This window comes from Lonchura striata, chromosome 14, assembly GCF_050655825.1.
Source record: "Lonchura striata isolate lonStrDom1 chromosome 14, ASM5065582v1, whole genome shotgun sequence".
In the NCBI taxonomy this organism is placed as follows: Eukaryota; Metazoa; Chordata; class Aves; order Passeriformes; family Estrildidae; genus Lonchura; species Lonchura striata.
Window position 1 is genome coordinate 15,615,693 of NC_140716.1, and position 24,532 is coordinate 15,640,224.

General features: G+C 47.8%; 1 protein-coding gene across 1 annotated transcript in view; it reads left to right on the forward strand.

Annotated features, from left to right (window-relative positions):
* The window catches only part of RAB40C (RAB40C, member RAS oncogene family), a 36,644-nt gene that overhangs the window by 1,300 nt on the left and 10,812 nt on the right, over positions 1 to 24,532 (forward strand). Inside the window, exons 2-3 of the mRNA XM_021529651.4 lie at positions 17,023 to 17,083; positions 19,762 to 19,822. Of these exons, the coding sequence (XP_021385326.3) occupies positions 17,023 to 17,083; positions 19,762 to 19,822 (122 nt within the window). The remainder of the gene's footprint in view (positions 1 to 17,022; positions 17,084 to 19,761; positions 19,823 to 24,532) is intronic.

Below are 24,532 nucleotides of genomic sequence, written 5' to 3' on the forward strand. Positions count from 1 at the left end.
AGGAGCTGATGTAAGTGCACACCTGCTCCACGGAGATTTACGCGGAGGTGGTGACTCAGAAGTGGAGCTGCCTGTGAAATGGGAGCAGCGCTTCAAGAAGGAAAAGGCTTTGCTATCGTTCATCTCCTCGGGTGTCTGGCTGGACTGGTGTGGTTTGCCTTTGAGTAGGTGCTGGGCACTTCAGAGCTTCTCTGAAGAGAGTTTGTGTTTCTGGAGAACCTGCCTCACCTGGGAGCTGTCGAACTGCTCTGTAGGTTTGGTCTTTACTATGCAGAGTGTAGAGGGGTGGCTGTTTTAAGTGAAGTGTTACAGTTGGAATTGTCTCCTGATTGAAGTGAGTTTGAAGCAGACAGGGTAGGAATAAGGAGTGAGTTAAGTGGGGTCTTTGGTATAGGCATGAGACCCAAAGAACAGAGATTTTGGCTATGGCTATAGACCTTTTGTCTCAGAACCCACTGTTTTGTAGCAGCTAAATACCAGCATCTTTTTGTTGGAAAAAGAAATCTCAGTGAATAATTTCAGAACCTTCCCTTGTCCTCCATGAGCAATTGAGCCCATTCCTAGTTAGAGAATTAGGTCACATACTGTTGTTTCACAGTAATACGTGCTCTGATAGTCTCTGATTCTGTTGAGTCTGGGAAGCGAAGCACCTTTAGGATAATCAGCTGGAGTGGTTTTGATATCCAAGTGAATTTCATCCTGCTGATGCTGCTGACAGCTTTGGCAGTGGAACTCCCTGTGCCTCCGGCACAGCTGGGACGTGCTGACAGGGCATGCTGCTCCCCTGCCCTGACAGAGACCATCCCCTGAGCAAAGGCTCTTGGATTTTGGGAACAGCTCGAGCCTGGCATCCTCTTTCACACGTACCTAATGCCTTCCCAAAACACCAATGCTGGAATGTTACATGGAGGTTCTATTTGTAAATCTACTTGTAAGCACGTTGTCGTCGTCCTCATCCCCTCCCAGATCCCACAGCCCAATTTTAAAATGAGTGTTGTGTCATCTACCAATATTTTGGTCAGTGCAGAAAGCATAACCTGTGTGTGCTTTGGGCTGCTCTTGTGATGGGAACATCTCATGTGGAGCTCAAGTCCTAGACCTTGTCAGGAAGGGGAGAGAGAGCATTTGCTTTCTCTGTCTTGGTTGGGGTGTGCTGCTGTTACTCTGTTGTGTGGAAACAGTTGTAAGCAGCCAGGTTTTGTGATGCAGCGTGGAAGGGATTGTCCTTCCAGCTCGGGGAAGGCACACCCTTAGAAGCGAAGCTCTCTAAATGTAGCTCTGTATTTTAGCTGCTCTTACCCAGCCTATTAGAAAGGGATTGAGGGATTCCTCTCTGCTCCGTGGGCATCTGGATGTTGGATCAGCACACAGCTGAGAGATGAAAAGCCCTTTTCCTGCTGGATTTTAGGTGCAGTAAGCAGCCTCTGCCTGCTCCTGTCCAGTATCGGAGAGCCTGGGATGCAGCGGGAGCTGTGTCTGCCATACAGCACCATTGGTGCTTCTGTCCATCCTGTTCCAGAATCCCTGAACAGCAGTGTCACTTCTCAGCACAGCCTGGGAGCTTGGCACCTCGTTCTAAATTTGGCACATCTTATATTAGCCCCTGCAGTTCCTGTAGTGCATAGCAAGACCTTTCTTTAAATTGCTGGCAAAATAAACCTGCTCTGTGGGAACAGAGGTGATTGTTCCCCTGGTGCAGGAGGAGGTGTGAGCGATGCCCTGACCATTGCTGCACCAAGCTGTGAGGGCACTGAGTATGGGACTTCTAGTGACAAAAAGGTGGCATTTTGAGGAGAAAATTGACGTCCAGTTGTCACTTGTGTGTGCCTTACTAGGTTCGTGCTGGATCTATGGAGTATATCAGCCTCCAGGAGCATCAGACAAGCATACTCCCTGTGAAGAGCAGGGAGTGTTGTTTCTGTCCTGTGGCTGGATATTATAACTGATTTAGACTTAGCTTTTGCTTTTTCTTGGCTATCCGCAGAAGACCCTGAATTAAACCTTCCTACTATTGTTTTGACAGGGAGAATATTAATGCTCTTCTGGGCTTCCAGTGTTGTCCCAGCTTTCATCCTCCCTTTCCCAAATCTGAAGTTGTGGAGGATGCTGTTCTTAGAGCCTCACTGCTGCTCTGGACAGCTGGAGGATCTCACCTGGGAACCTAAAATCCTGCATTTTCCCTGAATGCCCTCTGCACTGTCAGCTTCTCCCCAGGTGCAGGGAGGGGCTGCTCTCTGCCATGGGCTATGGGGTTACACCAGACTTGAGTGTAATGTACTTTACTTGTGGATATGAGTCCCCTACACAGATCACTTTGGTCTTTAAACAGCTCACTTGGGGTCTGTCCTCATGCATCCCCAAGTACTGAAGCAGGACAGAAATGTGTTGGTCACGGGGTGGTTTGGGACATGGATGTGGGAGCTGCACATGAAAGGAGGGGTGGTGTGCGTGCTGTGCATTAGAGACACGAGGCTGCTCATCACCTGAGGGACCCGTGGCTTTGTCACCACCGTGTCACATCCACTCTCAAATAGCTGGTTATTCATATGCTGAAATGATCTCACCCAGCAGGTTTGTTGGCTTGCTGGAGCAGCCAGCCCCTGAGCTGAGCCCTGGCTGAGTCAGGGCAGCTCTCTGTGCTCGGCCGGCGAGAGGGCTGGCACTGCCCTGTGAGACAGTGCTGGTGCCCCAGGAGCAGGGCCAGGGCTGGGCTCACCACAGGGTGAGGGTGATGTGCTCCCTCCTTACATGATGGAGGGCTTTTTCTGCAGCTGCCATCCCCCTCACCTGCTGCTGTTCCCACAGGAGAGCAGAAATGTGTGCTAGGGAGAGAGTAGAGCATGTTTTGGAGCAGATGGCCTTAACTGGAAAGGGGGTGGATTTTTATTTTTATTTTCCCTGTCCTCAGCTTGTATTAAGAAAATGATGAAGATGCAGCCAGTGTCCTCACTCTGATCTTGCAAAGAGCATACAAAAGCTGACATGAGATCCCTGCCCTGCACAGAGTTGGTGCTGACACCAGCCCTAATGCGCTGAACCCCAGCACCTCCTTTCAACCCTGTCCCTTGGCTGGGTTTTAGTACCTTTATTCAGGCACCATCCTTAGGTGCTGTATATCCCACTGCTATCCAGGCCCAAGACAATCTCAGGGAAGAGACACCTGAAGCTGCTGACAGGTTTTATGGTTCAGGTGAAAACTGGATCTTTCCCAAGAGCTCTTCCCCAATAGCAGAAGTGCAGGAATTCAGCTCCTGGGCAGCAGCAGCAGCAAGCCCACTAGGGCTGGGGTTGCCTGCCAGGAACAGGGGCTGGGACAGTGCAGCTTCCTGCCCTTTCCCTGGCCAGGAGGGGCAGGAAGGGCAGCTGAAGACACTGCCCAGCCCTCGGAGGTGGTCGGTCCCCTCCAGCCGCCAGTGTTTGCTGGGGGACTGCTGTTAATTACTGGGTTGTTTATTTGAGTGATCCACGGCTTTGGATGTCTTTTCCCTCTGGTTGTTTCTGTGCAGCTGTCTGTATCTAGAGATCTCTAAGACGTCTCTTTCAAGTCTTCCTTTACAGCAGCTCTTCTCCTGGTATGTCCTGTGACCCTTCAGGCACCAGTTTGCAACCACAAACTGCCTTGGTAGTTCCATGCCAGCCAGGAGATAACCTGTCCCACAGCAGTGTGCACATGCAGGGAATGAAGAGACACTTTGTGTCATCCTCCCTGCTGCCATGGAGGGCATGCGAAGGGATGTTTCCCAGTGCTTCTGCTCCTTGCCTGCTCAGTTTTCAAGACTGACCATGGAGATGGTCTCTCATTTCTGATCTGCAGCCTCTGTGGTGCTGCCGTGTTTGGCTGGAGGTCCTGCTGCACTGGTTCACTTTTCACAGCCTTAAAAAGTGTGTGGCTGAGCAGCTCTGCTCTAAACTTGAATTTGTGTAAGCACAGGACCTCTCCTCATACTGGCTCACCCTCCTGAGCAGACAAGAATTGCTGGGTGACCCTGTGTGCTGTAAAACTTCAAACAGGGCCAGCAGTGATGTAGTGGCACCTCCCAGCCATAGACACGAGAGTTACAGGTGTTGAGCCCAGGTTTCTGATGGCAGCTGAGTGCTCATCCTGGTGCTGCTGCACTGTCAGAGCTCTCTGGCATCAGCTGGGAGGGAAGCCTTGGCTCTGGTGCTGCTTTGCTGCCTCCTTCTCACCTGGCCCGGTCCCACCTGAGTGTCCTGCTCTGCTGGAACAGCACTGTCCCTGTCGGTGGTAGACACCAGCTGGCTGTCCCACTGCTTCAGCTGCTGCACATCCTTGGAAACTGCTCTTTGTTTTCTGACAGGACTGTATTCTTTGGAATAATGTTTGGAATAATGTTTCAGTTTGAGGCTTTAGCGCTCTGATGCAAGGAGGATTGAGGCAAAGTGTTCCAAGTGCAGCCCAGCCATCACGTTCCTGTAGTGGCTGCACAACTGCTGTGCAGGAAATGTTTGAGCAGGACTGCTGCTGGAAACCTCTTTGGATGGCTTGCAGTGTGGTTGTTGCAGCAGTTCCCACTGTCTGCCAGCACTTGCATCAGTGTCCTTCAGTTCACTTCCCTGTCATCAGAGATGCCGAGCTGATCTCATCAGAGCAGGCAACTCAGAAACAGCTCTAGCATCTCTTATTTCTCCATTGTTTACTACATAACCTTTGTGTGGAAAATAGTTCCAAAGATACAGTGCTGAACCTCCAGCTCTGCTTGTTGTGGGACTAACCAGCTGCAGTTTAAACTTAAAATCCAAAACAAAGCCAACAAACAAAAAAATCCCCATCAAGTCAAAGCCCAACCCCCAGACCGAGCGTCTGGCAGGTTTGGTGTCTCTAGTCAGGATTAGAGGTACACAACAGTGTAGGTTGTTCTGTGTGCAGAACTTTTGAGGAGGGTTGTGTTTTTGTTGGGGTTTTATAAAGCTGGGGACCTACTCTGCAAAGTTCTGGATTGCACTGCAGAATTCTCACCACCTCTAATCCCTCTATAAAAGCTGTGCTTTTATGGCTGTTAACGTGTTCCAGAGCCCTGAGTGCACAAAGGTGATGTGAGCTGAGCAGTACAAAGCTGAAGTGGGTGGAATGTTCTTCTAATAACTAGGATTAAAAGTTTCTCTGTGTTTTTTGTTTGTAAAAAGCAGGCAGGTTTTGCTCTCTCCAGATTCTACATCAACATTGTCCACACCTCTCTTGATGTGGGGTTTTTTGGTTGGTTCAGTATTAAAGCTGCAAAGGAAAGACCATGGAAATTAGTCTCCTCCTCCTTCTCCTCCAGCTTTTGTTTCCAGCTGTTCCCTGGCATGCTTTCCTCTGCAACCTCACTCTCTCAGAACAGCAGAGCATCTTTCCATTGCACTTGAGAATAGTTATGCTCTGAGCTGAGGCTTTGAGCTGTGATTTTATAACCTTGCTGGTTAAAATCTGGTTTTCTTTCCTTTTGCCCCTCACTGTTCCCTGGCACTCCAGCTCGAGCTCTAGAGGAGCATTATGTAATTTCAATTCCTGTGTGATTGCAGGCACTGGAGGAGGAAGGAAGCTCCAATGTGAAAACCTTCAGCTTTGTTTTGCTAAAGGCTTTGCTGTAAGGTGAGACTCAACTGAAAGAAAATTACCCTGGGGCACACAGGGTGGTAACTCAAGGCAAGAAACCTCAATCAGAGAGTCTGTTTGCTTCTGCACAAGTTGTAGTAAATAGTAAGGTTGCAACATAGCTTGGAGATTGTTTGTTCCTATAGAGTTTCTATTTGCTGAAAGTATTTGACATAGCCACAGCTTTTTAGATTTTCTTCCTCTTTTCTACTTCATCTTAGTTTCATTTCCAGCGGCCCATTCTAGATATCGTTAGATCATTTTAAAACTTTGACACCTGTTCTCCTATAAATACAACACCTGAAATTCTTCATGTCCTGTATGTTCTGTGCAGGACCAGGCATTGAATTGGGACAAAAGTCCTCGGGCAATTCAAACATAATATTTGCTGCTTAAACCATCAGTGGTTAAGGAGGAGAGGCAGAAAGGGGACACTGAAAGGCTGTACTTAAATGTACTTCAGGCAGTTTAACAGAAGGTTCTGAGCTTCTTTGGGGTAACCTTTTGAATAAAATGTAGCATTTAAAAAAAAAATCTTTTTTAGGGATTTTAACTTTTTTCCAGCCCAGCTGCTGAGTTCCTGGGTCCATCTGAGGGTTTTACTGTACCATTTGCCTTTCTGTGCAGGTGATTTGCCCTGCTCCTTGCTCAGTCCTAGACACAGAAATTACCCTGCCTTGTTTCCTTTGGTACCAGCTGTAACAGGCCTTTTGCCCATGGTTCTGGAGTGGAGGCCAAGTGGACTGGAGACAGAACTAGATGGAAAAAACCCCAACCAAGCAATGAACAAAGAAAATGCAACAACCCACACCCTCACCCCATTTTTCCCATTGTTTATTTAATCTTAAATCCTTTCTTGTCCCAAGAGTTGTTATTTTTCTTACATTGTCAAACTGCCTGAGTAACTTGGTGGTAACCTCCGTCCAGGAACCTGCAGACCTGTGCTGTGGCACAAGGAGATGAAACTCTGCTGGGTAGATCTTACCTGAGGGCCTTACCTGTGCTACTCATCCTGCCAGCAAATGTGTTTGCTGTGGAACACCTCTGCAGGTTGAGACACACTTGTGTTCTTGTTGGGCTCATCTGTATTAAAAGGCTGAAATTCAATACTTCCATCTATTTTAAAAATGTCAAATGCTTTCTTTTCCTTGGTGGCAGCAAAAGTGCTCCAGAGAGGCTGTCAGGGTAGCTGGAGTAAGATCTTTGTCCTATAGGTCAGGGGGGGACCTGGGAGGCTCCAATTTGGGCTTGGAAAACCTGGTTTCAGGCTGGTGAGAGCTGCTGTGAGGCAGCAGAGTTTGTACAGGTGTGTAGTGAGGTGTTGCTGTGCCAACAGGGCCAGTCCATCCTTCAAGGACAAGGAGGGAGAGCTGAGCACACCTGCCATGCACTGTAAGTCAGGTCCCTGGAGATTTGTTGTCATTGGAAACAGCACATGGAAAGGTGAAACCAATGTTAGCAGCCATCCTGGTGCTTCCAACATGCAGCAGCCCTTTCCTGGCTGTGGTTGATGCAGTGAGACCAAACCTGTGAGCCAGAGAAATTCCTGGGGAGTGGAATCTCTGTAGCTGTTCTGGGAACTCTGCAAGTGTCTGCTTAACCTGTCTACACCCAGTTTAAGGGCTACAGCTCTCTTTGGGTGTGGAGCATGGTTCTGGAGATGCTGGTTTTTTTGCTGGCAAAACCTGGAGATGCCAGTGGGGTGTGGATGGGGATCCCAGCCAGCCTCTGCAGGATCCCTGAGCTGATGTGCACCTGAGCCTGGCATGCACCATGCTGGCTGCCCAGGCATGGTGTTGGGATGCCACGAGGGTCTGATGCTACAGAGCAGCATTTCCCTGCACAGTGCCCACTGAAGTGTAACTATGGAGAGATAGGATATTCAAAGTATTTTGGACAAATACTTGGATTTTTTGGAGTGTTGGGAATTTTTTTCTCTCCAAGCATATCTTGATGTTTGTACGGTCATCCAGCAACAATGCAGACTGTTATGGTGCCCTCTGATTTCCCTCACAGGCTGCCTTTGTTTCTGCATGCAGCTGTGTAGTTTTTATGGAGATCTGAATTGCAAGGCATGAAGAAACTCTTTTGTTTGTTGTCGCTTCTGTGCATAAAATCATTCTTGATTTTCTCCTAAAGCACAAATCCACTTCACATCCCTGATTCTGGACTGACTTTGGACTGTTTCTAGGATTTCCCGGGTGTCTGCTGAAATTGTTGGAGCTTTAGGAACAGATTTGCTCCTGGCTTCAAATGCCATTTTCTGATGCAATTGTCCCCCTTAAGTGGGCCCAGAACAGAGTTGCTCTGTGTGAGGGCCATATAGCTGCTGAAACAGTGCTGGACTTGCAGTAGGCAGTAGACAAGTGAAATCTGCAAATCCGGGCTTCTTAGAGGTCTCCAAATCGATGTTTTCCTTTTGGCTGGTTACAAAACCAAACAAGCAATTATTTGCTGGAGTTCCCCACCTCCAAGCCCTCTCAGCTGGAGATGAAGATGCCTGGGAACTGATGTGAGCAGAATTCTGTGAAAGGCTTCCAGGCTAAATGGAAATCCCTCCCAGCTGAAATGAGGCGTCTGTGAATGAAGGATGGAGTATGTTTTTCAGGGGAAAAACTACAAATCTGGGTAACTACAGATAATTGAAAGGTGTTTGTTCTCTCTCTGTTTCAACAGGTGTGTCTGTACGAGGTGCTTGGCAGCTCGATGGGTTCCTCACAGAGCTGCCAAGAGCTGCAGCAGCTCCCCGGGGCTGGAGGAGCTCTGTGTGGGGCTCCCCTCCAGCCCAAAGCAGCTCTCGCTCCTCTGCTGCGCGCCGGAGTAACGGGAAGCTCCTGTTGCCTCCATCGAGCGGTGCAGCGAGGGTGGATTGAGTGTGAGCTGCCCTGAGCAGGAGGGGATGAAGGCAGGGGCAGGGGGTGGGCGTGGTGCTGCTCTCCTTCATGCCCAGTGGCAACCGAGACCTCTTGATCCTGTTCCCACAGTTCAGCTACGGTTCAGGACGGGATCACAGAGGTAAAATCACATGCTTGCTGACCTTCAGTCCCAGCTCTGCAGGGAGGAGTGGGGCTGTTTTACTGTGATGCTGTTGGGGAACATCTATCATCCTGCTCAAAACCGAGTAGTGACAGATACTGTGAGGTAAACTGTGACACTGAAAGGCACAGACCTGGGATGAATCCACCTATCTTTGGTTGACCCCTGTTGTTGTTGATGATAATTTGTTTCTCTCCCTAAAGAGTAGGTGATTGAATGCATGACTCAAAGGGATGAGCTCATGTGTTTGGAAGGGATTTTTCCCGTGGCTCACAGCTCTGAGCTGACTAGTTAAATTGCTGCTGTTAATGTGCTGCTGTACACACTTTTTAAGGTTGGGTGACTTCATCAGTTGTTATTTGAATAGTTTGAATTCTCTTTTTTCATCTGTTATGTTGATGCCACATTTTGCAACATCTGTTATGTTGTGCCTCATACCACATTTTTTCTGAACAATTCAGTATCACTTACAGATGAGAGACAGTAACTACTCCTCTAAGTTGGGTGGAAGATAATGCACCTGTGGTATCTTCTTACAGATGTCTGTTTTTGAAGTGCTTGTGAAATTAGAGGATCTCAAACCTGCATCTGTGGGTGCATGCATAATCTGGGTGCTGGCCCCAGCAGCTGCTTTCTGCCTGGGATGGGTTTGGAGTTGGATTAGTACACTTGGTTAAACCTGTTTGCTCTGAACATGCTCTCAGCAGCTCCTGGCCACCTGTGATTTCCATGCCCATCTGCCTCGTTTGACTAGAAGTGAAGCAACAAGTCTTCCTCTATCAGCTTTTGCCCACAAACAACCAATTCTGATAGGTGAATCTGCCTTTTTACTCACAGGCTGGTGAGGGCTTGTAAAAAAAGAAAACAACAAAACCCCAAACTAAGACATTTTAATCCACACTTACAATCTGTCCTGGCTTTGTATTCTGCTCTTGGAGCAATGTCCTGGGTTGGCTAGATAATGCTTGGTCACTGGCCTCAGTTGCTGTAGGTGACATTTCATGACCATTCCCACCATAAGCAGTTCTTAAACAAAAAGGTGCAGGATGTGGGGTGTGGTGAGAGGGAGCAGTGAACCTGAACCTAGTGTGGGGGGTGTTCCACCGTTGTCTTGTGGAATATGGTTCTGCCAGAAAATGAGTCCCAGGGGATCATTGCCCACTTTGGTGTGAGGGAGAGGCTGTGGAGAAGCTGGTGAGGTTGTGTGGCAGGAACATGCTGTGGAGCTGCTCCGAGGCCTCACCTTGTGTAATGCTCCCAGCACAGCCCCAAAGCTGGGCACTGGAGAGGCTCTGCTGGAAACTGCCTGTGAGTAACACTCTGTGGCTGGGGGGCTGTTTTACCCTGAAATAACCTCACCCAGAGGGTGTTGGTTCAGAGCTGCTCTGAGCTCTTCTGCCAGTGGCTGTGCTGTCCAGATTCCTGCTATGAGCCCCATGTTTGAGTGTGGTTTGCTTGTGGAGGTCGTCTGGAGGCTTTGCCTTGGTTTTGGGATGAGGTTTTTGCATGCTGAGGACTGGAAGTGGCAGTGATGTTCTTACTCCATAGTTGATCTGCCAGCAGATCTGGAGCTATTACACTCAACTTTTGGCCTCAGTTTTGTGACCTCCCAGCACTTCTCCCTTCTTTATTCTCTTGGACTTGTTGAGGATGGGACTTGGCTGCCTGTTGCTGCTTCTGCATTTTCTTCATACTCAGCAGGGATGAGGGTGTCTGGCCACTGGCTATTCTCCCCCCACAGTGGTTCCAGCTTTCAGGAGGATCTGGGCAGCCCCAGGTGGTGCCTGCACACACAGGGGCAAGGCTTTCTATGCCCCAGCCACATCAGTCATGACTTAGAAAGGTGTGGGTCTTCTTGGGAAAGGACTAGTAACAGCTTGGAAATGTCTGGTAACATCTCTGACACCCAGAAATTTGGTAGAATAAACAGGTAGCCTTTGGACACTGCTCGGGTATCACTGGCATTTGGTATAAATGAATTTCTGCATTAATGGCCTTAGGCTGGACTTAGCAGAGCACAGAAGGGCTCCAGTTCCAGCACTGGAGAAGGGGCAGCCTCTGCACTCTGTGCAGCACAGATTATTTTTTCCTTTTTTAATCCAGGAGGAAGGTTGGCACGGGCCCATTGGAGGGAGAGGGAGGGACCTTTCAGCAGCTCACATCTTGCATGCACACCAGTAAGATGACAGGTGGTTTATGTGACATAAAACATGCTGGTATGTTCCCAAAGGTGTGGCTGGGGGAGCCTGAGTGACACCCAGCTAGGCTCTGCCAAACCTGCAAGAGGACTCAGAGAAGGGGACACCCTGACCAGACCCCTCATGGGGACCCCTGGCTGGAAGGGACAGCCCTGTCACACATAATTTATGCTCTCACAAAAATTCACAATTGCTGTGGTGTTCTTGTCATCCACAGCATTGGCTAAACTGTTGATAAGGTTTAAAACCAAATTTACCCATCCCTGCTTAGTCACAGCTCCTAGAGTCCTTGGTGCTGAGAAGCTTCACCACAGATTAATACTCAGTATTTTCGTTTTGCAAACACACAATAAAGGATTTGCAGTCCATTGACCCACTCTAAAGTGTTCCTAGGTGCTTATCTACCTTTGTGACAGTGAGAACATGACTTTAAGCCCAGCTGCACACTGAGTGATTGTGGCTTTGATCCTTCCCTGTATAGTAAGGAAGGATTGTCACAACACAGGCTACAAATTCCTGGCTGGGTACTCTTGGTGTTGGCCTGTTTTATAATCATGACATGTCTTTGAATCTGTCAGCTCCTTGCTCTCAGAGCTCTGCAACCCTTTCTCCCAAGGCTCCTCTCTGGTGCCACGAAGCACAACCAGCCCTTCACAGCTGGTTACTCAAGTTCTGTGAAATCTCAGCAAATTAAGTATTTAATGTGTATTTATGTTTTCTTTCCAGCCCTGTGCTCTTCCCTCTTCCCAGCAGCCAGAGGTCAGTGTGGCACTAAACCTACAAACCTTTAGCAAGGCCTTTTAAGAGCCCCAGACCTTCTGCACTCAGCAGAGCTGATGACCTGTGAGCAAAGAGAGGAGGCTGAGGGTGTCTGGGGGAAAATGCAACTTTTTCAGTTAGACATTTGTGGTGTGGTGGCTTCAGCTGCGCGAATGACAATCACAGTCAAAGTCCATCACCAGGCTGGCTGGGTGAGGCACTGTGGTGACACTGAGTCTTTCTGGTGGCTTCTGGGCCAGTCTGAAGGTTTCCCAGTTGAGCATTTCTGTAGGGCTGCTACAGACCAGTCACAGCTCACCTTTAGCCCTCTTCTGAATGCTCAGATGCCATCAAGAGTTGCATAATGCAGCCACTCTGACTTAATTATGTCTGTAGATAAAAGGAACAATCCACTGAATTGCAGCATTAGTCAGGTAACAAAAGTCCACTCAGTTTATCTTATTTCTTATTTATATGATGTATTGAGTAAAGGTTTGGCCTTGCTTCACCATCGTTGTACACTTCCAATTTTGCCTGTTGACCTTGTGTATCACTTTGCAAGCAGGTTGGTTATCTTCTTTTGAATTATAAATAAATGAAACCAAATTTAATTTTTAAAAGGAGGAAAAAAAAAAGATGAGGTTGCATTATATAGCATGTGTCTGTAAGCTGGGGGAACTGAGTTTTAATGACGTTAAAATGATGTGCACTGATATTTTTTTTGTGGGTCGACTAAAAGCGAGGTGGATTCCAAGCTCCCACAAGCAGAATCATTCATGCAAGAAATGAGGTGGAAAAAGCATCTTTGGCCAATCTGACTCACTCAAACTAGAAATGACTGCAAGTGACAAGGAGTCTCTCTCAGAAGGAAAGCAAGCTTTAAGTCTTAAAACTATATCAATGTTTCACTTGAGTACATTGACTTATTTTTATTACTTTTTAATTTTTTTCCTTTGGAAAGAGATTTTTGAGCATCACCTGGAATGTCTTCTGGCCCAGATTAGTGAACAGATTATGTTCTTCTTAGAGACAATGCAGATGCATGCTGGAGATGGTGCTGGCAGGTTTTGGGGAAGGTCTCAGGAAAACCTGCTGATGGCTTGGTTAATGTGGGATGAGCCCTTCATCCCTGTCGTGAGGCAAGTCCTGATGTCTGTGTAGGTGCAGGAATTGTTAGTTGGGCCTTGGATCATTAGAGCATCCCTGGAAGAGGACACTTGACTTGGACCAATAACCAAAGAAGCAGTGCTGGCTCTGGCATTACCACAGGAGCTGGAATCACCCTCCCCCCCGTGCAGTGGGGATTGCCTTGGAAAGCTAAAGGAGGAAAGAGGCACATGCTGCTCTTATGTTTTGCTCAAACCTGCCTTTATAAGGGGAGGTGCCCTTCTGGTCCCCACCCAGGTGTTAGGGCAGAGTCACCTGGTGAGTGTGCAGCTGCAAACTTGTCTCCTTTTCTCTGAAACAAAGACCCACACAAAACCCAGAGGCCACTATGTTTCAGTAGTAAATATTTATAGAGCTTTGTTCACTTGAGCTATTTAAAACCATTTTTCCTAAAAGATCAACCTGTTTAAAGGGAGAGCATGAAATCTCCCTTGTATTTCTCCCTTTTCCAGTGTGACTTCCAGATCCATGTACCTGCTTGGCTGCTGCCTCCTCTGCTGCTCATGCAGGTGCAGAGCAGAAGCTTGACAGACTGGACATACATTAATGGCTTGTGTCCGAGCCGTTAATTCTCAGGGGGAAAGAGCCCGATACAAAGTAGTAAAAAGTGCTGGGTAAAAGTTACCATTTCTCTTGGAGGGGTTTTACTCATCCTATTCACATCAAGTGTCATCATTTGGGAGAAAGCTTTAGGTAAGCTCAGGTTGGGTGTGGAGTTTTCAGGTGACACTGATGGGAAGTGTGTTGTGCTTGGCATGAGTAATTTGGAAGAGATCAGAGTTTCATATAACACATCCCATGGGTTCCCATGGGAAAATTACTTGCTTTTTTAGGTTTTCCTTATAGCAACCGGCAAAAGAGAAAAGTTTGGGATTCCCCGGAGCCTTGCCCAGGAGCATGAAACCCAGCTCTGTGGAGAATCAGGTGTCCGACATCAGCCTTGGTACAGCAGATCCCTCTGTGCCAGGTTGGCTCTCTGCTCTGGGAATGGGGCTGGGGATGGCATCAGCATAAGCAGGAGTCTAAAACAGGGCTGGAAAAATAACACAGGAGTCTGCCTGAATGCTAAATCCCAGAGAACAGCCCAGACTTGTTCTCTGAGCCTCATTTGCTTTGTTGCATCATGGTAATATTGGTCCAGAAAGAGATCAGTTGATCTAAAATAGGCTTTAAAGCAGAGTGTTTTCTTTTTCCCCAGCACTGCTGCTGCAGGGCCAGGCAGGGCCGGTTCTCTGGGCTGTGTGTGCTGCAGGAGGGGCTTGGCTGCAGGAGCACCCCGTGGTGGGCTTGGTCTCTGCCTGTCAGGGGCATGGGATCAGAGGCACTCAGGCAGAGCAGCGTCTGTCCCGACATAAGCTGTGCTTGGCTGTGAGCAGAGGTGATGCTCAGGTAGGGGAAACCTTGTCACCTGCAGAAAGGAAGTTCTAAAAACTTCCCTTAGCTTGTATCTGAACTGCCTGAAATGTAAAGGTGGAGGGGCAGCCCTGGCCATGCACTGCCACATTGCCAGCAGCCTCATTGCAGAGGTGGCATCTAGTGGCTGCTGTGACCCTCTGTCCCCAGATTTCTGGAGACAGAGGGGAGCCAAGGCTGAGCTTGAGCTGCAGGCTGGGCCTGGGAAAGAGAGCTTGGCTGCTCAGCTTCCCTGAGAGCTGTAAATGGGTGAGTGCCTTGGGCTGCAGCTCAGGACATGGTTATGTGTTACTGGGACTGAAATATAAGAGGCCAGTACTGGTGTTCACCACCATGGTGAGTCCCATGATTTTGAGGGCACCTCTAAATTGATGAAGATTTTGTCTCACCAGTGAGCCATGGGAGAGCTGTGCTTGTGAACTGCAGCCTACTCAGTGCCAACCAGCTAAAACAACAGGCCAAATCCAGGGAGTGCCTTTGAGCTGTCCTGATGCATTGTGCGTTTATGGAAAAGGGAAGCTGAAATTTTCTCCAAAACATTGCAGTTGTACAGGTTTTTGTCTTTCATGAATGAGCTTGTAGGCAGAGTTTGCTCCAAAACCTTTTGTAAATTCAGTCCTAGTCTCAGTTTGGGTGCTTGCACGTTAAAACGTGCAGCACTTCGTTCAGCCCATTACCAGATATCAGCTTGCTTTTAACTGGAGTGTGTGTGACCTCCTTGGGCCAGTGTATATAATGCCCAAAGACTGCTGTCCCTCTGGATTAAAGTGTGTGGTGTAGTTTTAGATGAACATAGATTATTTAAAGCATTTCTCTGGTGACCAAGTCATGAGTTCTGAGGACAGGGAGCCCATCTTCCTCTGGGGATGTAGGCTGGGCAGTTAGTGGGCAAGGAGCATAATGAAGACATCTACATATTTGACATTTCCATTAACAAGTTTCCTTCTCTTCCCAGTTAAGCTGAACCTCTCTAACTTTTAGAAGCTGTAGTTTTAAAAGCAATTTGTTTCAGCTCAGCAGTGGCATTTTTGGAAGTATGTGGCCTCCCTGCCCTGAAAACTGTTCCTGTACCTGCTCCAAGGTGCTTTCCTGCAGCTGTTCCACCCGTGCACTGCTGGCACTAGGGGTGATTGGCACTCACTGCTGATCAGGAGCTCTTGTGCCTAAAGAGGGGCCAGAGTCTCTGGGGATTTTGCATCTGAAACAGAGCAGCGGGCTTAATTAGCCCATTCCCTAACAGCCCATCAGATCCTGGTTCAGGAACTGGCAGGGGAAGATGTCTGGATGCTCCCTTCTGGTAGCAGAGCAGCCTTACTCCCACTACTCCTCACCATCCCTGGGGATGAGATTTATGCCTGCCTGGAAATAAATACAGATCATTCACTTGTCTCTGGAGGAAGATAAAATGTAAACTGCCTATTTTCTGTGATAAAGTACTGGAAATAGTTGGAATTTAAGATAATTATCTTTATTGCTTTTTATAGCACCCTATGAAGGCTGAAATCTAATTTGTTTTTCACTAACAGGGAACTCCTGCAGATGACTCAGAAAAATCCATTTGCTTTATTGACAAACTTGTCTGGTTGTCAGGGCAGTGTTCTCCTTGCAGGAAAAGGGAAATACAGGTCATAACACAACAGTGTGGGGTTTTAATAGAGATTCAAATTTTGATATCTGTTGGCAAGAAGAAGAAGTAAAGTTGATGTAATTAGAGTGAAGTGACTCTGCTTTATTAAAAGGTTGTAAATTAGTTGATGCTTCCGTGGGTGTGCAGTAATGGTGCTCTGTGCTTTGTTTATGCAGCTTCACTACCCTTGAAGCTTATTATCTAAAGCTTGCCAAGAAGCTGCTTTTCCTGGGCACCTGGTGCCCCTTGGCTTTGGGAAGAAGGTGGGAGGTGCAGTTGTGCCTCTTGCCCTGTGCCTGGGGCTGCAGGGAATGCTGTGTTCCATGTACTTTGGGGCTGTTACTTGCAAAGGGAGTAGTTTTCTTTCAAATTTTTCAATCTGACTGTGAGACAGGCTCCCAGTTTTAACAAATTTCTTATGTATCTGAAGATAGTGGACACCCCTTGTGTGAGTGAGTTGCATGCCAGCACAGCTGTGTGTTGTGGTTTGGGGGGTTTCTGCTGCTCCGGTGCTGTAGCTCTGTGAAAGCAAAAGCAAATATCTGTGCTGCTTCTCAGCCCTTCACAAGGGAGGAGTGTGTCCTGCCTTTACCTGGCCCACTGTGATCCACACCCCAGAGCTGCTCAGGAGACAGCAATCTTTGGACAGCCTTCCTGTAACATCTCCCAAAATGCCCTGTGGCTGCAGGCAGTGGTGTTTGAGAAATGCTGGGACTGCAGGCTGATGTAGCAGAGATGTATCTAAATGTTTCTGTCTGTAGCTCACCCCCCAAAAGTCTAATTTATCAATGCCATATGGGATAATGCTACAAATCACTGAATATCAGAGAATCATGGAGTGACTTGGGTTAGAAGGAGCCCTAAAGCTTGCCTTGTTCCATCCCCTGTCCCATGGTCAGGGACACCTTCCTCAGTTGCTCTAAGACCCAGCCAACTTCTCCTACAGCTCAAGTTCTGAGAGATTTAAAAGCAAGAATGAAGAAGTTAGAATGGTGTTTTCAGGGAGGAGGGATAGAGATTCACAGAGCAGTGTTTGCCATGGAGGAGACAGAAGTCTGTTCCTGTCAGGTCTCTGCAGCTCTCCTCAAAGAGGCAGCAGAACAAGGAGGAGAAAACATCCCTTTAGAAAACATGAAATGAGAGCTCCATGCGGGCAGAGCAAAGATCTTGTGCATCTCTGAAGATGTTCTCAGGGTTTGCTGAGCTTTTCATTACTTTTCTTTCAGGAATTGACTACAAGACCACTACTATCTTGTTGGATGGCAGAAGGGTTAAGCTGGAGCTCTGGTGAGTGTTTCTGAGCCTTTCTAACCCAAACCCTGGGAGCTCAGGTCAGGTGAGCAGGGTCACAGGGCTGGGGGGACGCTGTACCAGGCTGTGGAGAGCATGGACAATCCCTGGGAGTGTGGTGGGACTTCCTGGCTATTCTTACCAGAAAGTTATTCTGGCAAACAAGGTTCCTTTCTGTCAGTCAAATAGCACAAACACCATGCTGCTCTTTGCTGGAATAGTCTGAATTCAGTCATTGTCTGTCATAACTGACCATTTTCATCATTACTCTGCACTTGAGACCCCACCTCCTGTAGTTCTGTTGTCCAGAGCTGCTGGCACAAGAAACACATGGATATGTTAGAACAGTTTCAGAGGAGGCCATGAAGATGCTCCAAGGGCTGGAGCCCCTCTGCTCTGGAGCAAGGCTGGGAGAGCTGGGGGTGCTCACCTGGAGAGGAGAAGCTCCAGGGAGAGCTCAGAGCCCCTGCCAGGGCCTAAAGGGGCTCCAGGAGAGCTGGAGAGGGACTGGGGACAAGGGATGGAGGGACAGGACACAGGGAATGGCTCCCACTGCCAGAGGGCAGGGCTGGATGGGATATTGGGAAGGAATTCCCAATATGTTCCCTGGGAGGGTGGGCAGGCCCTGGCACAGGGTGCCCAGAGCAGCTGTGGCTGCCCCTGGATCCCTGGCAGTGTCCACGGCCAGGCTGACAGGGCTTGGAGCAGCCTGGGACAGTGGGAGGTGTCCCTGCCATGGCAGGGGGTTTGAACTGGTTGGTGAATTACATCCCTTCCAACCAAACTATAACATCATTCTGTGTTCCCTTACTGCTCTCAATCACTGAGGGATTTTGTATTGTTTTGGATGCAATACTGGGTTTTCCTGATATCCAAGGATGAGAAATAGAAACAAGAGAAGGAAAGTAGAAGAATAAAACAGGTGAAACCCTTGGTCCCTCAGCAGCTGGATATTTCTCAATGCCTTGAGTAGAAAATATAGACAACCAATGAACTGGCATCACCACATCAGGGTAGGGTGAACCCCTGGAGAGCAAGACTGACTGGAGTAACCAGAGCCTGGGACAGAGATGGGAGAACACTGCATGGGAGGAGCAACCCCTGCCTTATCTGTCAGCACTAGAGGGACAGCTGGAGTCTTCTGGCTGAGCTTTGTCTGACTTGCTGAGAAGCTGACACAGCAGTCTTTGGAGATGAAAGAGGGAAGGGAAGGACAGGATAGGTAGTCTGTACCCTGGTTTTCACACAGATCTGGGAATTAGGGAATGACACAGGTCCTAAAACATGAAGTTAAATATGCCTTTACAAACACTTGGGTCAAGTAACAGGAATATTAGTAACATGTGTGAATTATTAAATAGGAATGACCTCCATGTTCTCAGCCCCAGTGACTGACTCTAGCAGTGTGTAGTTTGGTGGTTTAATTACACCCCTGCTCTCTGAAGCTGCATGCCCTAATTTTTCTTACAAAAAAGAACAGAAGTTGCTAATTTATGTCTTCTAGCCTCCATGTTTTTATGTGCCACTTGAATTCTTGTCTCTCTTGTAAGATACCTATTTTAACATTTCAGCCCCAAGTGTGTAGTAACTTAGTGCTTCCCTCTTGAAACAGTCTTTTTATAATGTAATTCTTGAGCTGGAGAACAGCACAGAAACTGAAAAGCTGATAACACTGATTGATGATGCCTTAGTGTAATCTTTTACCATTACTTACTCAGTATTTGATTGTCAAGGGAGAGGACATGTAAGCACAGGCTGTTAGATTGATGTCCAGGATCATACAAAGCTTTATATCTGAAAAAAATTACTCTTCTGCATGTGAGGTCAGTATGCTTTTTCTAGAGCTGCAAATCTGGGGCTGAGGGATTCCTCAGCCTTCTCAGAGGTCATTAAAGTGTCTTTTATCCTGGCCCAGGGAATAGATTTGAGAAACACCATAATGTGTTTCTGATTAGCCTGACACATTTCAGTATATCTTGGTTAAATCAGAGTGCTGGACTCCAGTGTCTTGTTCCAGAAGGGCACTGAGAGATGCTGGCAGTGTTGTCAAACTTAGCTGCACCTTGTCCAGACAGGAAAATTTCTAGTGACTGAAAAGCCCCTTATTGTCACAGTGGTCTAGAAACACTGTACCCCACTCCTGATCCTCAGCTTTCTGTAGGGTATATAGTCCAGGTCTGTCAGGGATCTGGGTATAAAGAGAATTCCCTTTATTTTGGTTAAAATGTATTGGAAAAACAGGTGAAGCCTAGTGCAAGGCAATTTCTTCTCCTGTGAGTAGTCATATTTAGGTTGGCTGTTCTCCATGGCTGGGACTATCTCTGCAGGCTCACTCTGACTTTGAACTCCTGAAGGGAACTAGGTAGAAAATCCTTTGCCCAGGGGAGTAAAATGACTTACACCCTCACACATCATCAGGTAGTGCTGCAGTCAAGTAGTTTGGGCTTGTACTTACTCCATGGGAAGCACAATGACAGTGACAATCTGTACCCAAAAGTAGAGAGGTTCTTCCCTAGAAGAACCCATCATGCAGAGGACTTTGGGTACCATGCACATCCTAAAGATCTGACAAGATCAACCCTGATTTTTATTTTATTTCTTTATGGCCAGTAGGAAATGTGCAGTATGGGAGTCAGTTCTCCACATCTCATAGCTGTTACTTTTCTGTGTTTTAGGGACACCTCAGGGCAAGGAAGATTTTGCACTATTTTCAGATCCTACTCCAGGGGAGCCCAGGTAAGTGCTGCTCTCAGGGCCTTGATGGGACACATTTGCTTTAACTTTAGGTTGTGTATGTCTTTCCTGCCATAGTAAAGAGCTCTGAAGAGGAATGCACTGATCACTAAAAGGATCTCTGTAGATGATAAGAGACACTAAATGTTGTTGTGTTGCCTGGGATTTTGTTCTTATGAAGTGGTGGGAGAGAAGGGAGTAAATGGCAGACTTTGCTAAACTACAGAAAAGGTCTGTGCAGACAATATTCAGTCTTAATTTCTAGAGGAGGGCTGAGAGGTCGTTAGAGAGGATGAAGCAATTCTCGCTCTAGATCTGCCTCAGCTTTAATGTGGGTGCTCTACTTTCTGAGGTTTTTAAAATTTGTTTAAATATGGCACTGGCTTTCCCAGTGGAGTTCTTCCAGTCTGTGTTGCTTTCGAGTCAGTTCCAAAAATAGGGGTGGCTCCTACTTGCGTGTTTGAGGCAGACTTGAAACTAGAGCAGCTCAATTGGAACGTAAAGTATGTGTGTTCCTCAAAACATGAGGCAGAGTGTTACATTTTGAGTTTCTCCTTTGGGCCCTTCTCCAGAATAGCATCAAGATCCTCAACAGTGCCAAAATCTTGTGGTCCTCTGAAAAATTGCTGTTTAATAGTGATTTCTGACAGTTCTGCTGTTGTGCAGGGTACCTCCAGGATAAAGTCTACCTAAGTTAAATGAGTTACTTTATTTTCCTTATTGTTTTCAAGTTGGAAGGCTTTAGAGAAAATTCCTCCTCCATTAGACACTAGGAGTCAGAAGCTGTGTATCAGCCAGTATCCTGGGAGATTGCCAGCCTTTGGGAAATGCTGTACTTCTACACAAGCTCTTACCACTCTTGGCTTTTTCCTCCTTGTATCTGTAGACCTTTGCTTTGCTAATTGGCAAAATCCATGTTGTTCTCTTTCTCTCACTTCCTGCAAATTCACTTGTACTGTAGTTACAGGAGCACCTCACCTGGGGTGTGTTGTTGAGATCTACACCTGTGTCCTGTTTATTCATGTTAGTGCAAGTCTCTGGTGGTCTGGACGTTTTGAGGTAACTCCTTTGAAGCAGAGGCCAATTTCCTGGTGCTTGCAGAGAAGTGTAAGGGAAGGAGAGTTAGAGTTCTGCAGTGGGAGAGTGCAGATCTCCCGTTCACATGTTCAGTCCCATGTCCGAATTTCTGTCAGCTTCTACATTTCCTTTTCTTTCAGCCTTCACTACATTTCAGAAAAATCTGAAGCCTCAATCACATAATCACAGTTTATGTTGGAAGGGACCTTAAAGCTCATCTCATTCCAACCCTTCTCCCATCTGCAGGGACACCCTCCACTAGACCAGTGTGATCCAAACCTCATCCAGCCTGGCCTTGAGCACTTCAGGGATCAGGAATCCACAGCCTCCTCACGGAACCCGTGGGCTTGAGGCCATGTTGCTTCCCTCACCAGTTAGAAATGAACAGAACTGGTCAGTGTGGTTTTCTGGTGACCACAGAACTCTGCTTTGGTCAGGCTGTTTCTAAGACCTTGCTGTGTCAGCTGATCAGATCAAACTGGGAATGGAAAGCAGCAGCTACCATGTCCAGGAACACCACCTGGGAGCTTTTAGCCCTGTGTGCAGCCACTGTGCACAGTGGTTACTCCCCTTGCTGTGTCCTGGGAGCTCCTCAGAGCAAGTGCTGTGTCTTGGCAGGGCTGCACCCTCAGAGTCTGAGCCCATGCACCAGACCTTGTACCTGCTGCTGCCACAGGGCAGACTGGGGCACAGGGAAAAACTGAAATGAGCAGTGATGAGAACACTCCAATTGGATGGGGAGACAGACACACGTCTGTCTGGAACCTGCATGGGGCTGTGAGGCACTGGCACAGCACCTCCGAGTGATTCCTGCAGCCTGTTCTCCCTGGACACTACATTTGGGTGCCCCCAAAGAGTCATGTACCTGGCTGCCTGCAGGCTTGAGAGGGATTGATTTTCTCTTCTTTCCTCTTGACCTCCAGCTGTATTTATCAGTATTGCTGGAGGAGCTCTCACCTGAACATCAGCAAAGTTGCCTCATCCATCTCACTGCCTACACCTCCCAAGGAGTGAGTCTGAGAGACAGCGAACCTCATCAGCCAGGCAGGGGGACTTCTAATGGGAATGCTTTATAGACTCATGGGATCACTAAGGTTGAAAAAGCCTCTGAGATCATCAAGTCAAACCAGGAACCCAGCACTGCCAAGGCCCCAGCTAAACTCTGTCTCTGAGCACCACATTCTACGTGAATTTTTTTAACATCTCCAGGGATAGTGACTCCACCAGTGCACTTGCCAGCCTGTGCCAATGCCTGACCACCCTTTCAGTGAAAAAATTACCCCGAAATGCAATCTAAACCTCCCTTAGCACAACTTGAGGTTGCTTCTTCTCACCCTGTCACTTGTTACCTGGGAGAAGAGACCAATCTCCACCTGACTCCCACCTCCTTTCAGAAAGTTGTAGAGAGCAATTCACTGCTGAATGCTGGGGAATGGAGCTCATTTGTACAGCAAGGTGTAGCTCACACCTTTGCCTCAAGACTGCCCTCTGCTTATGCAACAAATGCCTTTTCCAAAGTGCTGTTGTAATGCCTTCATCCTGGTCTGCCCAACAGTTAATACTTAAAAGCAGCAAATCAGCCCTAAGGAGCAAGCCTGCCTAAGATGAGGAGAGGTAATTCCCAAGGGAAGTCTCTCCAGGCCTTCTGAAAGTTCCCAGGAGCACAAGGAAAGTGCCTCTTGAAAATGATTGGAGTCCTTGTACAGTCTTCTTCAGGTGACTTGGAGTAAAACTCAGATTGTTTTCAGCACCAAGTAGTTGGCTCCCATGTGATGTTCCAGTGTTATCCCTGTATTAACAGGAATACAGATACCATGCCTCTTAAATAACTCACTACAACTTTTAAGTGGAAGAGGAAAGTATCTAAATTTATACTCTGAATGGTTAACCAAAGCAAGAGGACTGTTTGTTTTGAATAACAAATGCCTGTGTGACTGCAGTGATGGACTTCCAACACCTCCAGTTATTTTCAGTATGCAGAAGCTGACTTATTCTGGCATGGCCTTAGCATAAATACAGCATAACCTATGTGGTCTCAGCAGAGAAACACCGAAATAAATGCCTCTGAGTTCTCTGATTTAGAATTTTGGAGTGGTTTGGGTTGGAAGGAACCTTAAAGCCCATCCCATTCCACCCCCTGCCATGTCCAGGCAGGGACACTTTCCACTGTCCCAGGCTGCTCCAAACCCCGTCCAATCCGGCCTTGGGCACTGCCAGGGATCCAGGGGCAGCCACAGCTGCTCTGGGCACCCTGTGCCAGGGCCTGCCCACCCTGCCAGGGAACAATTCCTTCCCAATATCCCATCCATCCCTGCCCTCTGGTAGTGGGAGCCATTCCCTGTGTCCTGTCATTTTATACTCTTCTCCAAAAGTCCCTCTCCAGCTCTCCTGGAGCCCCTTTAAGCCCTGGAAGGGGCTCTGAAGTCTCCTTGAAGCCTTCTCTTCTACAGGTGAACACCCGCAGCTTTCCCAGCCTGGTTCCAGAGCAGGGGGGCTCCAGCCTTTGGAGCATCTTCATGGCCTCCTCTGGACTGTTACAAGATGTCCACATGCCTTTTATGTTGGAGGCCCCAGAGCTGGGTGCAATACTCCAGGTGTGGTCTGGAGGATGTGTTCAGGGCTGTGTGCTGTAGTGGCTTCTTTCTGTTTGCTTTCCTTTCTACTGTCTTGGAATCATCAGACTTCAAGACTTTTGCTGTAGGAAGGCTGAGCAAATCCTCTTGGAGGGAAGAGAAACAGCTTATTGGAACTAAAAGCCAAAAGCTCAGGAAGAACAAATCCAGCAGAGAAGAAAGGTACCAGCATGGGAAAAGCTCTGTTTGAAGTTCAGTGTGATATTTGTACAAGAACAGAATTGGTGTAAACTGGCCTTGAGCACCTTCACGCTGAGAATTAGTGCAAGGTTCTCATGGAGTAGAGGACTAAAGAGCTCAAGAGGAGCTTGAAGAAGGAGGTTCCAGAGAGGACTTGTACAGGTTGGCTGTGAGAGCAGAAGGCTGGCTCAGCAACCTGGCAGCCCTTATCCTGGTCTGAATAGCCAGTGCTTAAGAGAATACTTGATATGAAAAGGGCCTCCAAGTCAGGGAAGCATGCCTGACTTTCCCACACACTCTTGATTGTTTCTCAAGTGTAGTGATAAAACTGAATTTTCTGAAGTAGACCCTGGAGACCTTGCAACATGAAAAAACAGACTCTAGACAGTGATCAGACCTTCTTGGGAGTTCTTTTTTCCCCTCATGGCACAGCCTGGTGCAGTTTTCAGGCTGCACTTCTGGCTGGTCCCTCCCCAGGGAAAGGACTCAAGTACCTTGATGCCTTCCCCAGGTTCAACTCCACACCACTGGCCTGGGTCCTGAGCCATGTGACTTTCATATTCAGCAGGAACTTCTTCCTCTTGAAATTATCTGCAGTAAAACATCTTTGCTGCCCCTGATGAGCTGGCTCTGAACAAGAACCAGCCCCTTCTTCCAGCATGATTGCCTCAGGGTTTGCTGTGAGGATCACAGGTCTTTTATCTTCCTCCCTGCCCTGTTAGCAGATCTGATCTCATCAGAAGCACAAGGAGCTCTTGGGCTCCAGGTGGAAGCTTGTGGTGCTGGTGTGCCTGGGACCCCTCTCCTCTTCTCTTACTTCCCT